Below are 15,038 nucleotides of genomic sequence, written 5' to 3' on the forward strand. Positions count from 1 at the left end.
GGGGTTGGGGGTGGGTGGGCGGTAGAATTTGCTTTTGAGAACGGACCTTTTGAACAGTTACCCCAGTCCCACTTGGAAGCTCTTCTTTAGTTCCAGGTGAACGTTATAACAGACACGCAGCTGGAATCAGTCTGTACCATTATTTCAAGTCAAGGGATTGTCTTCTTTCAGAGAGTCAGAGAACATTCAGCAGAGCGCATTGCAAGAGAGAGGCTTAACCCTCAAGACTGCTTGTCCTGGGACGGCCCATTGGCAGGGCTCTGTCTTACTGGGAGGAGGTTATAATGACCAGGAATATGGCTGTTCCTAGGTAGGTCGTATGGATTCTGGATATAGCTGGAGTTACAACCACGGCTTTCTTGGACCACACTGACTGTGGGCTCTAAGGAATATAGTGAAAAATGAGTTCAGAGAACAGATTAGCTTTGGTTGCCTTGTTGGGGGGAAGAGAATTCTATTTAACTTGGTCGGGGGAGAAGCCAGGGGTTTATGATAAATGTATGAAGGTTAGGACTGAGGCTTGTTCAAGAGATTGAAAAGCTAAGTGAGTGTGCTATCAGAATCCCAAGCTCTGGTCAAAACCGAGGGACTTAGAGTAGGGGTCAGGGGTTGTATCAGTGAACCCAGGGACATGGGTTAAACTGGGAAAAAGTAGAATAAGGTGATTTCGAAACTTGCAAATGTCTGTTCTGATTGTTTTCTTTTTTAAACAGGAATTTGTGTCAACGATCAGTTGAAGTGTATGTTTTTGTGTGTATTGACTCCCCACCCCCAATATGTCTGTTTCACACGTAGCCTTAGTGTTTTTTAAAAGCAGAGTTGGCACAAGAATTTGATTTCTTGTATGAGAGAGGAGGGCAGTCCTGGGAAAGACAGTTCACCTTGGATTCCTTAAAAAGCAACAAAAGAAGGGTGTATTTTCAAGACGGGGACTGGAGAGGGCTGTTTTCACTTCAGATGCTGTACTAATGCCCTGATTTCACTAAGTTACTTATTTGAGACACCTACCAACTTCATATATATTTTTATTAGATGTCGACAAGGATGGCACATCTGTGTATGGAGACCCCGTGTGCACAGGCGACTTCATTTCTACATAGCTGCTTTCTGGAAGCGTGCAGGTGAGGATGGGTAGGTCCTTAATTGTGGCATAAGGGTTTTCACTGCTATTCAAGGAACAAGTGCTAGAACTGCATACGGATTCTTTCATGTAATCTGCAAGGCAAGAGAGATTTCTTAGGACAAGCAAGGACGTATGACTTAATTTAAATACCAAAAGCAGAGTACAGTTTATGTGCTTTCAGGATTGTGAAGTTGTAAACACCTTTGATAATCCAAGATTCACTTACTAAATATGTTGAGGAGTGCTTTTCTAGGTAAGCAGAGTTCTAAGGAATTATGTTTTTGGAGGGATAAGAACATTTTTGCTTTAGTAGTCAGGTATAGCACCAGAAAGGGATTAATTCAAGATATTCATAATATGCTTTCACATCTGTTGTTTAATTTTTACAAAATCTTGCAAGGATAGTTGACTGTATTTTATGAGATGATGGCCCAGGGAGATGAAGTGACTTGTCTAAGGTCATATGGCTCGTGAATGGCAGTGCCAGTACTTGAATCCATGCCTTGGGACTCCTTGGCCTGTGTATTTTCTGTGATATCATTTTTCTGAATTCTTTTTGATGACTAAGCTTAGGTTCAGAAGAAGCAGGTGTGTGATTTGGCACAAGTGCCAGCAATTTGGCAACCTTTAGGCAGTAAACAGGTAGTATCCCTGCTCTCGAGAAGCTCGTGATCAGAGGTGGGGCAGGCTGAAGTGTAATAGAGGTTTAAAAAGCACCTGGGTCTCAAGCTAGGCTTTGGAAAGTTCCTGTTTTCTAGTAAGCCTGCAGTATATCTTCTGGGGTCAGTTACTCCAGTTCTCAGGAATGCTAACTGAAATCTATTTTAGCAGTATCTTTCTCTGATACTAGGAGAACTCATGCTGCTTCTCCTGTAGTCTCTCAGGTGCATCATCCCCAAGACTTCAGGGTGTATTAGGGTACAAAAGTTGCAAACTGGTTTCCAAATACGAAGCAAGGTAACTGTAGCTCACTGGAGGAAGAAGGTTCTCTTTGTGACTGGGAGTCACAGTGAAACGGGAGCCCTTCTTTCAACCTCTATGCCATTTTCCCTTTTGGGGGAAGATTACTGCCTCCTGTGGATTGTTTCAAATGAGGCAGAACTTGCCTAGAAAAAGCAGGAGACTCTCTAATTTGGCAACTCTGGCCCTCATCCTTCTGTGAGGCTCTGCCAGCCAGGGGAATCTAGAAATAAGCACTGAGTTGCAGGGGCTTCGTAGTCAAGAGTGATCTAAGAAGTCTACATTTCTATAAGTGGTAGCAGATGGTGAAATTTCTCTATTTCTCAGCTCTAAATTTCTATAAGTGCTAGCAGATGGTAAAATTCTCAGATGATCTTTCACTAGAACCACCACAATTTACATTTGGGGCTGCTATTTTTCTATGCTTTCTGCCTCCAACTTGTGAAATTAATGAAAATGTAAAAAAGTGAAAATGGTAGTGTAATTCAAGGGATTACTGGATGTACCTTGGTCCGGTGAGAGCAGAGCGCTCCACGTGACTGAAGTAGTTGAGATGTGTGCCACCACAGGAGTCTTTTCTCCCACAGCAGGTAACTGGTTGGGAGGGGATTTACTTTTTTGTTAGTATAGGGTTATTTATGTTTGTTTTAGCAGGTAACATTTCCTCAATCTTGTACAAAACTACATTCACCCATTAGTTCCTAAAAGTGTAGGCAGAGCAGTAATTATTATTTCCCCTCCCCCTTTATTGCTTATGAGGAAACTGAGATTTGTATAGTGACTTCCCCAGGGTTACCCTGCTCATCAGTATTAGAGCAAGCTCCAGAACCAGGCTCAGAGCACTTTGTATCACAGCTTAGCCCCCAGGCAGAGAGAGGTGTGGGTCTTGGGTCCTGTCTTGGATTGTGGCCTCTCTCTACCCTAGAACCCTAGAGAGGAGGAGAAAACATTCTTGCTAGACAGCGAGCAGTCCCAGCAGAGACTAAAGGGAGGCTGGATTGGCCCAGCTACTGGTGAGGCTCTCATAGGGGAAAGGTGGCTCTGGGTGCTAGGCCATGACCTGCCCAAGTCACATGGAATTGCCTCTAGTGAATACTTTGTTTCTTAGTACAAGGGAGTGGGGTTAAGTCTAGGAACCTCAGCTGGCCCCTTGGTCCCATTTTGGGTTCTCTGAATTTACCAGCCAAGTAGTAAGGCAGTATGACTCAGCTGCTCCTGTGGAAGCTGAGGACTACTAGTACTGCTTAAAGAAGGGCTATCCCCAACACCTCTCCCCTCCTCCCCACGCAGGCACATCAGTTTTACTTTGATTGGCAGCTGACTCAGTTGCATATTTTCTAAAATTTGAGGACTAGTGTTAGCTCGCTTTATAGCACATGTAGCTGGTCTTCACTGACTCCAGTTAGATCACTGACACTTGTTACATCTGTGCAGGGGGCCAGGCAGGAAGGACTAGTATTACTACTTTAGAAATGAGGAAACTAAAGGTCATAAAGTTTGCCTAATGTTAGTAAGTAGTTAAGTTAGGACAACCCCTCCCTGCTCTGGTACCCAATCAAGGTGTTTTCCCCTCATATTTTGTTACCCTGTACGCCTGTCCTATATCCTAAATGCAAACTATCTGCAACAGCTTCACCTTACCCTGAACAAGGAAAGCCTTTTATCTGTGGGGCCAAGTTCAGCTGAGAAAGGCCAAGCTCTTTTTGTGGACGTCCCATGACTGATTATTAGGGCAGTGGGAGAGGCTTGAAGCTCTAGCTCAATGCCTAACAGAGCCTCAGCCAACCAGTAGTGGCCCTCTTATTTCCACCAGAAAAGTCGGCTGCTTTCAAGTTTGGGGAAGTAAATTGTTTGCTCTGTAGCAGGGGATGCATCTAAATAGATAAAAGAGAAATTGGGGTTTGTGGGAATGGGGTGAGTCTCAGGGAGAAGATGTATCATCCATAAAGGGGCCAGAGGTAAAGCCAAAGGGGATGGAGAAGAGTGTGTGTGTGCGTGTGTGTGTTTGGAGGTGGTGGTAGGAGGGTGTTGAATTATGGAATAAACTGGATTCTGTTTCTGAGGAGGGAGGGGAAGGGCAGGGCCAGCTGGAAAACTATACTTCAGGAACCTACTCTTTTCTCCAGCTGAGTCATCCACCTGCCTGCTCTGAGGGAGGGCATGGTAAGGGGAAGAATAACCAGCTGCTCTAGGACACTTCCTCATCTTTTTATAGCCCCACCTCTATACCAGTCTTTGCACTTTGGGCATGTTGCAAAGAAAGGGGAGACATCAACCAAGGCTCTCCAAGCTCTGGGGAGTCGCTCCTTTAAGGCCTGTAATTAGCATCAAGGCTGAAGGTTTAGCCCTATAATGTCCTGGCATTTGTTCTCATATAGTTCCTACCTTCCCCAAATCACATACAGCCACATAACTATCGGAGGCAGAAGGGGCCTCTGAAATGAACTAATTGAAACATCTTCATTTTATAAAGGAAGTAACAAATCGAGAGAGGGGAAATGATTTTCCAAGGCCATCTTGTGAGTAGGATTTGAACTTATCCCAGCCTTCAGGTTCACACTATCATCTACTTAAGGCCAATATTTCACCGTTGGGGAAAACCTAGGCACTGAACGTCCATCTCTTGTCTTCTCAGCCTACTACTACTATTAGAAGGCCACAATGCCTTTTCTCCCACACTGGCTGAAAAAAGTTTTCAGGATGTCGGTGGGCTCCTGACTACCTGGGAAGCCAAGGTTATTGCAAGGAGAGACTTGGAGGTTGGATTAGCAAGGAGCATACAGGTGGGGAAAGGGGCAGCAACAGTGGGATCCAGGATTTCAGGATCATTAAGGTGATGGAGAGTAGTGGGGAGGATTCTTCTATAGCACTTTGAAATGCCTGACAGATAAGTGTTGACATGAGGCAGTTTGTTGCGGAATAATTTTGCTGAGAGGGGAGCAGGGGAAGGAGAGATGGAAAGGTGTTTAGAGGTAAAATGGGGTTAGCACAGCGGTATGAGTGATCTCGCGCAACCTCCAGATGACAGTGAGTGGAGGTCTTTAGTAAGTAACAGGGGAAAGGGAGCATTAACTGGATTAGATGCTTAGAGCTGGAAAGGGCTTTAGAGATAGTGCTTGCACAACCCTGTCTTTTTTTTTTATAAATTTATTTATTTATGGCTGCGTGGGGTCTTTGCTGCGCGCAGGCTTTTCTCTAGTTGTGGTGAGCGGAGGCTACTCTTTGTTGCGGTGCGCGGGCTTCTCATTGCGGTGGCTTCTCTTGTTGCAGAGCACAGGCTCTAGAGTGCAGGCTCAGTAGTTGTGGCACACAGGCTTAGTTGCTCTGAGGCATGTGGGATCTTCCCAGACCAGGGATCGAACCCATGCCCCTGGCGTTGGCAGGCGGATTCTTAATTACTGCGCCACCAGGGGATCCCCAACCCTGTCCTTCTAATAGAGGAAGAAACCAAGACTCAGAAAACAACACTGTGATCTAATCAGTGCCACACAGCAAGAACCAGGACTAGAACCCAATTTTTTTTTTTTTTTTTTTTTTGCGGTACGCGGGCCTCTCACTGTTGTGGCCTCTCCCGTTGCGGAGCACAGGCTCCGGACGCGCAGGCTTAGTGGCCATGGCTCACGGGCCCAGCCGCTCCGCGGCATGTGGGATACTCCCGGACCGGGGCACGAACCTGTGTCCCCTGCATCAGCAGGTGGACTCTCAGCCACTGCGCCACCAGGGAAGCCCGTTTTTTTTTTTTTTTTTTTTTTTTTTGTTGTTTTTTTAATTTTTGTTTGGCTGCACCGTGCAGCTTGCAGGATCTTAGTTCTCCGACCAGGGATTGAACCCGGGCCCCAGCAGTAAAAGCGCCAAGTCCTAACCACTGGACCACCAGGGAATTCCCCTTAAAACCCATATCTTTTAACTCCCAGGCCAGGGCTCTTTCCCACTGAGTTCAGAGAACACTAAGACTCTTCTGTTTTGTTTTGTTTTTTGGTTTTTTTTTGCGGTACACGGGCCTCTGCTGTTGTGGCCTCTCCCATTGCGGAGCACAGGCTCCGGACACGCAGGCTCAGCGGCCATGGCTCACGGGCCCAGCCCCTCCGCGGCATGTGGGATCTTCCCAGACCGGGGCACGAACCCGTGTCCCCTGTATCGGCAGGCAGACTCTCAATCACTGCGCCACCAGGGAAGCCCTAAGACTCTTTATCTTAACTCTTAGTGGTTATAATTTGGTTTGGGCCAGTAGTTTTAGGAAATAATTCCATTCCTGGTACAAACTAGTTTATTATATGTTTATCTGGGGAGTTCAGCCAGTTAGTGGGGTTTATTTCCGTGTCTTTGATAAGCATTTCTGTAAAGCTCTTAACTGTGATGTTCCATTTTCCTCTTGTTCTGGTGTGTTGGTCCCTAACAAACACCTGTTGGTACATTTGCCTACATAGCCATCTTTTCTCTCCAATTTAAAGGATAATTATAGCCAGAGTGGTGAAATGAAACCTGGCTGCTAGCTTCCAAGTCTCCCCTGCACTCAGACACTCAGATATACGATCCCACAAAACAGGAATGAATGACGCCATGGCTGAGTCCTTAACTTTGTTTTACATTTATGGCTGCGAGTAACTACTATAATCACAATGCGTAGGACAATGAAGTGCATAGGGAAGTTGTGTGCTCATTTATTGAGGTGTCTGGGCCTGTCTGAATTCATTCATGCTTGAGTCATGCATATTCTCAGAGCTGTAAAGGTCCTTAGAGATGTTTCTGTCCAGTCCCCATTCCTCCTTGAGAAAGAAACTGAGGTCCCAGGTCACAGTGATAAGACAGTATAGTTTTGTTTTCTATTGTTTAGCTTCATCTACTGTAATGGCGCTTCCTTTCATTTGGGTGGTTTAAGTCAAAACTAACAAAAAATTGCCAGAATGATGATCCCAAGGGCATAGTGACCTATGGGTGGTGACCTTCTGTCCTCAGATCGTTCTCTTGGGCTGTGCACATCCTAACACGTGCTGGTGGAGACTTGTCCTTCCTGCTCTGTTGTTCAGAACACAATTCTCACCACCATCCACCCCTAGCTCACCCCACTTTTTTTTTCTCACCCCACTTCTAATAACCACTCCACCAAAGGTTGAAGACGACTAGCTCTCCTTGGTTAGGAAAGTGGTGTCTCAGGTGTACCTAAGGCTAAGTCTGAAAGACCAGAAGGGTAATCTGGGAAATCTGAGTCAGTCTAGACTTAGGGGTTTGTAAGTGTTAGGTGATACGCTACATAAGGATGCCCTGAGGCATTTGTCACAAAAGGTCCCACTCTAGATCTATGGCATCAGAATCTTGGGGAGTTGGGGGGTGAACATATGTATTTTTAACAAGCTTTCCAGGTGATTCTGGTACACAGCTAGGTTTAGGATATCCACTGGGATCGTTGCTGTAAGTCATATCTCTTTCAGTTTGGCTGAGACTCTTAAATAGTCCTCAGAGACAAAAGGACAACTCTACTACATTAGTATAACCCGTTACAATATGCAGAAACACTTCTGATCTGTGTTTTTTATTAGATACTCAGGATAACCTTGTTAGATCATAGGACAGGCATACTTATCCCAACCTTGCAATTTGAGAAAACTGTGCCTTACGGTGGTTGGTCATAGTTAATAAGTGACAATTTCAAAGCCACCTGTTTCACACATTTCTGTTATTTAAACCTAGGCCCTAAGCCTGGGGCAGGACCTGACCTTTCATATTTGGCTTCACCTGTATACTTCCTAGAAGGATGATCCAACTTGCAGTTCCTATGTGTTAGGGATTAGTCCTGGCTTCTCTCTTCTCTGGGGCAGAGACCTCGTGAGGGTGGAGTGCCGTACAATATTAACACTAGGTATTATTTTCATTCATTGTGCCCCAGAAAGCCAGAAGGTGCAGGGTGGCATTCCTTACCAGCGCAATGACAGGAGGCCTCTGGGGCAGGTAGATTGACTTTATTTCAGATTTTATAATCAATTTAACTTGTACTAATTGGTTGGATAATGACGTTCTACATTTCCGAAGACATTTAGTTGGCATCTATAAAAAACCCATAAGCGTTTCCTAAGCAGGTGCAACTGAAATCAAAAGATGAAATCATTATTATTATGATTGCTCCTCCTGGGCAGAGCTACCCAGCAGCCCCAGGTCCTGTGGTCTTTAACATTTTTTGGGGGGGTGGGGGAAGAGATGCGCAGTTTGTACCTGGTAGAACTGGCCATTTCAGATCTGCACTCTTTTTCTTGCTAAGCCCTTTCTAATGGGACGTCAGGATTAGATACTGTACCTTTGAAGCCTTTGTCCATAATGTATGTGTTCTGACGTCTATCCATTCCACAAGCACCTGCATAGAAACAGTAAAAGGAAAGAAAATTATAGGGGTGAATGAGGTTTACCTAGACTGCATGAGTTCTTTTGTTTGTTTGTTTTCTTTTCTACCCAGAAAATAAATAGTTCTTTAGTGCTAGAAAATTATTCTGGGTTTAATCTACTCTAAATCATCTTGACCATACAGGAATTCTTTAAAAGCTCCTAAAGCATAAATGATGAGCTACAGCACCCCCTGGCATATTTAGCACTACTGCTCTTTAACCTTCACTCTGAGGGGCATGTCTTCCAGGAGGTGATCAAAGGCAGTTCTGATGCCACCTACAGTCAGTGTAGGTGAAGTTTCAGTCTCCAAAAGTATAGGATAAGGAATGAATCAGAACCAGTTCTTAGCTTGGGGGAAGGGTGTATGACATTCCCAGTCCCAGTTCTGTTGGACTTCGGAGAGGGGGTGAAGACTGTTTCTCACCTTGTAGCTCTGGTCTTCCCTCTCCCCTTCTGGATCCAAAGCTCGACTGAGGGGAGCCAGAGGGAGGTGAACAGGTACCTGAGGTTCTTCATTGGTCATCTCTACAGGATGTATAGTCATTCCCTTACATAGTCAGCTGGCTTAGTCCCCCTCCCCCTGCCCCACTTTTTTTGGGTGGACCATTTGCACATAATTGAGAGTTGTATTTGAACAATACTACCAGTGTTTTTCAGTCCCAAGGATTTCTTTTTTCCCTTTTGGCTGTCACAGTTTATCCTAGGCTCCCACAATGCATGGTTCTGAGCCCCAGCCAGAGGCAGGAAGGACACAAAGCTTCAGCGACCAAGCTCTGGTTCTTTGCTACTGGTGATCCCAGAAAAGAAATTATGTGATACTTTAAATTTGGGACAGTGATGACTTGGGCTCACGAAGCCATTATTTTCAGCTTTTAACTGAGAATGCCATATCAGGCAAGGCATGCAGCAAGTGCTTACTAAAATACAGTTTGACTGCACTTGACTCTCCCCAGTTGTTGACACTGAAGACCAACCCATGGCTCTTTAGATACATCCCCATACCTCTTCCATATAGAGGTCCCTAGTTGAAATTGCAGGAGCCTACTCCTATCTCCCTTCCTTCCACACATTGCTCAGTGATAGAGCAGAATCAGATCCAAGTTTTTCTCAAGTTTGCTATTCTCCAAAGGGCCTGTAGGTACCTGTGCCCTTCAGAAGCATGACTGTAACAGTCTGTATCACTGGTGTCAGTTCAGCACTTTATTCTAGACCAGGGCTTCTTTTGCCCTCCCTGAGGGAGGGAGGCTAGGCTGTTAACTTTTTCCCTTTTTAGAGAACAGGAAACAGGCTCAAAGAAGGGCAGTGACTTGTCTGAGATCACACTGACAAGTGAGAAGTTGAGTTCTGCCTAGAGCTCAGATGTTCTCAAGTATTCTCTCCCATTGGCCACCAGCCTGCCTCAGTGTAAGCGAAAAAATGACAGCGTGTGGTGGCTCTGGCTACAGTGGTTGAAGGGAGAAATCTGGGCTGAGCCCAGAGGATGCTCCCAAATGGAAAGAGGTGCAGGGTGGTGGTAGTGTGTGTGTCGGGGGGTTGTATTTGGTGGGGTTATTGAATGTCCTGAGCACTGCTTAGGGGGCTCACAGCCAGGAGCACAGCCTCCTGGGTATAAGCCCAGGGTATGTGAAGCCCATGCCTACTTAACAGGTAGATGGATTTAGAACCTTTGCTCTTCTTACTGCTACTGGCCTCAGAGACCTGCAGGGGTTGGTAGAGCTGCATTTCACTTGAGCTCTAGAAACCAGCTAGAGCCTGAATTCAGGCCCAGGTTGTCCAGTGTGCCATCTAGGGCAGGACTACTTTGTAGGGAGGCCAAATTCTCTGTTTATTCATTGCACCTACTTCTGTAACTCCTACCTCACATCCTCCCATAGCAGGACTGATTTTCCAAGTCTCTTTTTTGCATCTTTCCCAAGCTACCAGGTTTGAGCCTAATATATGAGCACAGAGGATGTTGGTTGACACATCCTGCCTCAACCTCTCTAGATCCCTACTGGACCACCCTACCCTATGATCTGGGAGAGCCAGTCTGGGGTCTCTCTCTCAGGGACATTGGGCTTTTTGGCCAGAGAACCAACTCTCCGTCATTCACATCCACGGGCCCAAAGAATCCCAAAGATGTCACCATCTCCAAGTCACTTCTCAGTGGTTTTGGGTTGTATTCTGTGGTCTGCAGGGAGTGCGGTTATGTTGTGTTCCCTTCACCTAATACTACTTGCAGTTTGTCCATATCCACTGACCATGATAGGAGGAGAAGGGGTGACTGGGGGGATCCAGACAGGCTTCCTTCTTCAGATAGGGAATTGGGCTTGTAGATTAATTATGTCGGAGGGAAGGGGCTCAGCAGGGAGAGTTCTGGGACCATGGGGGTAAGTTAAAGGATAGGAGTGGGGGTTAGGGTAGGTGCTGGGTCTGGTCTGGTATGACAACCTCAGGGGTCCAGGGGATAGAGGGTAGGGCTGGGAGTCTAACCTGGTGAGTGTAGCTCAGCGGGGCGGCTGAGGTGTCTAAGTTCAATGTAGAAGTCCTCGGGCGGGTACCTGGCCTCCAGGGCACTGATCTGGAAATGGGAGTCTAGTGAGAGGATGACAGGGAGGAGCCATTATTCCCAGGGCCCTGGTATGGCAGGGGTTGGGGGATGAGGGTCAGGGTGGGGCAGGTTGGAAGGAATTAGGGCTTCCATGTGTAGCATCCAAAGGCGCTAGAGCCAGCAGGGCCAGAGGGATTTGCTAGAGCTGAGGCCACTGGCCTTGCTACCCCTCACTCCCCACCCCTCACCCGCACCCCCATAGGAATTGGTGTCTGCCAGGGCAGTGGGGCAGAGGGAATAAGCCCTTGAAAGGGGCACCTTGGTGGGGCCTGGCTCAGGCAGGGGTCCCTTTCCCAGATGGTGAGTGCATCTTTTGCTTCCAACCTGAATCCCCACATCTGGGCCCTAGCTTTCTCCCTTGTGGTCCCTGGGTCATAGCCACTCTCTCCCTATCCCCTAACATAGGAATGAAAGGGCTCTTGGACTTTATTTGCTTATAAGAGCTGAAATAGGGGCTTGGGTTTCCTCCCCACACCCCTTCACCCTGGGGGAAACCATGCTTAAGATTTATCTACTAACTCTCCCAGGGAGCTGGGATGGGCCCCTGTTAATATGGGAGAAGGAGAAGAGGGTGGGATGTGATGGCAGGGGACCAGACTCAAACCACTACTGACCTAACACGTTCACATAGCTGTAGGGGGTCCAGCCTGCCATGTCTCTGTCAAGGGACTTGTTACTGAGCTGTTTGGAAAGTAGGAGAGCGAGTTACTATCTAGTGCCCTTGAGATGCCCCTGCCCAGCCTTTGCTTTTGCCCACCCTCGTGCACCCACCCCTGTGATGACCCTGACCCACCTAGGTGCTAGGTCGTTGAGGGAAAGGGAGAGTTAGGTGTTCTATGATAGGCCACCGTGGTGTGGCTGAGGCCAGTGGGAACAGAACATATACCCCCATCTAAGCAGTCTGGCTGAAGCTGTAAGGCTCTTGGGCCCCTGGGACACAGGGGAGCAAAGGGCAGGGCCTCTTGAGAGCCAAGAACTGGCCTGAGCCAAGCTGGCCCTGACAGGGAAAGCAGGTCAGCTGGATGGGGCTGAGCTGCAGGAGAAAGGGGTGTTGGCAGCGTCTCGGCTGCAACACGAGGCCATCTCCAGCACAGAGCCGGGTGCCGAGGCTGCCTGCAACATCACTGTCACCTCTGCCACCTGACCTGGGCTGAGTGTGAGAATCTTCCTTTCATGTGACCAAGAAAGCTTCAGGGTAGGTTGGCCTTATGGCGCAACCCTTCTTCTTCCTGCGATCTCACAGCTGCCCTTCATATGAGGCAAGGATGGTTGTTCTCATTTCACAGCTGGGGACCTGAGTCCTGCTTGTGGGCCCCGCTCATGGTCACACACACAGGCAGTGACAGACCTGTAGACAGGTCTACAACTCAGGTCTCAGCTCCCAGACCCATGTCCTTTCCATGTCATCACAGCTGCCTGCCCTTGCTAAAAATTTGCCAGGCTGAGGGGTCCCTGACCACACAGAACTACTTTGGGCCCCTGGGGTGAAATGAGCCAGAGGGTCACCAAGTGGGCTACTCTGTAGTAACTTCACCCCCTTACTGAGTGACAGAGGGTGGCTGGTGCTTCCCTGTCAGCGTGAGACCGAGAATGACATGGCCACAAGGGACTTTGTCTCTCACCCCTGGCGTCCTTTGCCTCTAACCTGCTGTAGCCTTGATAATGTGGCTCTAGTTAATCAAGGACCTCCTGCTGGGAAGCTCCTGGATTCCCTTACCTTGGCTCCTCAGATCAGCCTAAAGCTGTGAAGCTGGGTGTGGGGCTGACGGCCACAGGCTTTGCATACAGACCTCGAGGTACCCCTGCTTGCAGCACTGCCATTCTATTGGAAAACTGAGGCTGAGAGCCCCTGAAGAGGGCCTTTGGGTGCTGGCTTGACAGGGGTGGCTCCTGGGGCTATATGGGGTCTGTGTCATTGTTGCTAGGGGGCTCAGGGTGCATTGCTACCAGGGCTGTGGCAGCAGCCATGGTCCGTAGACTGGTGGACATTTTCTGTGGGGCAGATGGGGAGAAAGGATCCCTAGAGCTCTATAAGGCACAGACCTGGAGGATGAAAACTGCTCCTGGCCATGTTCCTGGCCCAGGATGGGGTTTTGCCACCCAGCCCCCCATGGTCCTGCCATAGCGTGTGAGTGTGCACGCAGGTATGCAGCATGAGCCCGTTGACCTTGTGGTCCTTGGGGCTGTCCCTCATTTCTGAACCTCTCATCTGCCCACTATGGATCCTGGCACACCAGGGGGTGCTCACTACACATGTGTGCTGAGACATCCTTGCCCAAGGGCCTGTGATTGTACGAGGACGTCTTGCCATCAGCCAGGGTTAGGCTGGGAGCTGTGAGGAAAGGCCCTGTCCAGGGTGGTACTCACCTGACCTTGAAGGCCTGCAGGACTCACTGTTAATGGGAACACTTGGCTGTGACTGATGTTCGGGTTCCATGTCCCTTGTGACGGTTCTGATAGCAACAAATGGTTGTGGGTGTGTACTGATAACATGTAGTATGTAAGGTGGTACCTAAGTAATAGCAGTTACTCCATAATGTGCTGGCTGCACACATGGTGCTGGTAACATACTGTGGTGATTAATTCTGTAGTGTTTTGATTATACGTGTTAACATGAGGCAAAAGTGGTTACATGGTTATGTGTGACAAGGCTACACATGATTACTTGATCACATGACTTGGTACCCACCGGTTACACACAGGGTATGGGGGTGTATGTTATATCGAGTGATGCTGTGAGTTGGTTACATGTGACGTGTCCTGGTTACATGGCACTTGTTGGCTCCATATAACCTGGTGGCCTCCTCTTACGTGCTTCACAGAGTGTTTACATGGGATCACAGGGCAATGTGTATTGTATTGGCAGTTGGTTCCACACAGACCCTGGGCGGGGTGGTGGTGGTGCAGTTTCTTCCCAGGCAGAGGTGAGGGCTCAGTGCGTAGACAGTGGATGGGGGCTGGGGAGTTAGGGGCCCGGTACCTTGGTGGGGCTGTTCCTGTCCAGAGTGCTGGCCTGGTTGGTGTTAGGCCCCCCGCACGCCAGTGCATGGTAGCTGGAATTGGAAAAGCACTGGGCATGGCTGCTACTTTGAGACAAATCTGGGAAGAGAACAAGGTGCCACATGCCATCACATCCCTGGCCCTGGCATGAGACACCCCTAAACTAATGCTTGGGCTGGGCTGCCTTGAAAGTGCTCTGCAAAGAGAGACAGTCAAGTCTCCCAGCCCCCAAGCTTCCTGGCATCTACTACTCCCCTAGAAATGTGTAGAGCCTGATTTGCCCCTTTCCTTGCGGTGGCCCTCCGTGCAGCTTGCAGGTTGCAGGTTAGGCTTGCCAGGGTGGAGCGTGGCACCAGCGTGAGAAGCGTTAATTTGACAGTCTCAGATATCCCTGAGTCACTATGTAGGGCTATGCTGACCCTCCCCTGCCTCCCCCAGGGTCAGATCCCAGTAGTGAGGCTGTAAAGAGAACCCCACTTCTCCTGACCTTAGCCTTGCCCTCCTGCAGATTGCAGTGGAATGGCATGGGAAAACCTAGCCAGCCTTGCTTACTATAGTCATAGAAGAAAATCCCCAAATCCTCCCTATGAGCTTTGGGATTTCATCAGGGGATATCTACTTTGGCTGAAACCCAGGGCAGCATGTAGGCCAGGAACTTCCTCAAGGTAGGGTCTGCACCTGGGCCGCTCCTGGCTCTCCTGCAACGCCTAGCACGGAGCTGGGCAAATAGTAGGCAATGGAATTAGCAGGAATGACATGTCAGCAGGTCGACATGATCTTGGTTTTCTAAGTAAGTCCAAGGTCCAGGAGGCTGCAGGTCAGCCATGAGCTATGGGGCCAGCTGGAGAGAGCTGTCATCCTTGTGCATACCCTGACAGGCCTACCCTCCTGTGGCTCAGGGCTGTGGGCAATTTTAGAGCATTTTGACCTCTTCTGTTTAATGAAATATGAAGCAAAAAGCTGTTCTTATTTCTAAGGCAGCAGTCCAGA

The 15,038-nt window shown here is 48.3% G+C and overlaps 1 protein-coding gene and 1 long non-coding RNA gene across 3 annotated transcripts in view; one reads left to right on the forward strand and one right to left on the reverse strand.

Annotated features, from left to right (window-relative positions):
• Positions 1–49: 49 nt before the first annotated feature.
• The window catches only part of LOC132522225 (uncharacterized), a 31,164-nt gene continuing 16,175 nt past the window's right edge, over positions 50–15,038 (forward strand). The window contains exon 1 of the long non-coding RNA XR_009541122.1: positions 50–1,121. This is a non-coding gene — a long non-coding RNA (uncharacterized LOC132522225). The remainder of the gene's footprint in view (positions 1,122–15,038) is intronic.
• MEGF11 (multiple EGF like domains 11) overlaps positions 222–15,038 on the reverse strand; it is a 237,112-nt gene continuing 222,295 nt past the window's right edge. Inside the window, exons 20-25 of one of the 2 annotated variants that reach the window (XM_060152435.1) lie at positions 14,029–14,147; positions 11,663–11,729; positions 10,931–11,032; positions 8,373–8,429; positions 1,009–1,215; positions 222–382 (exon numbers count right to left, since the gene is read on the reverse strand). In XM_060152435.1, coding sequence (XP_060008418.1) covers positions 222–382; positions 1,009–1,215; positions 8,373–8,429; positions 10,931–11,032; positions 11,663–11,729; positions 14,029–14,147 — 713 coding nt within the window. The remainder of the gene's footprint in view (positions 383–1,008; positions 1,216–8,372; positions 8,430–10,930; positions 11,033–11,662; positions 11,730–14,028; positions 14,148–15,038) is intronic. The other variant, XM_060152426.1, reaches the window with a different exon arrangement.

The sequence above is a fragment of the Lagenorhynchus albirostris genome, chromosome 1 (genome assembly GCF_949774975.1).
Source record: "Lagenorhynchus albirostris chromosome 1, mLagAlb1.1, whole genome shotgun sequence".
Lineage (NCBI taxonomy): Eukaryota > Metazoa > Chordata > Mammalia > Artiodactyla > Delphinidae > Lagenorhynchus > Lagenorhynchus albirostris.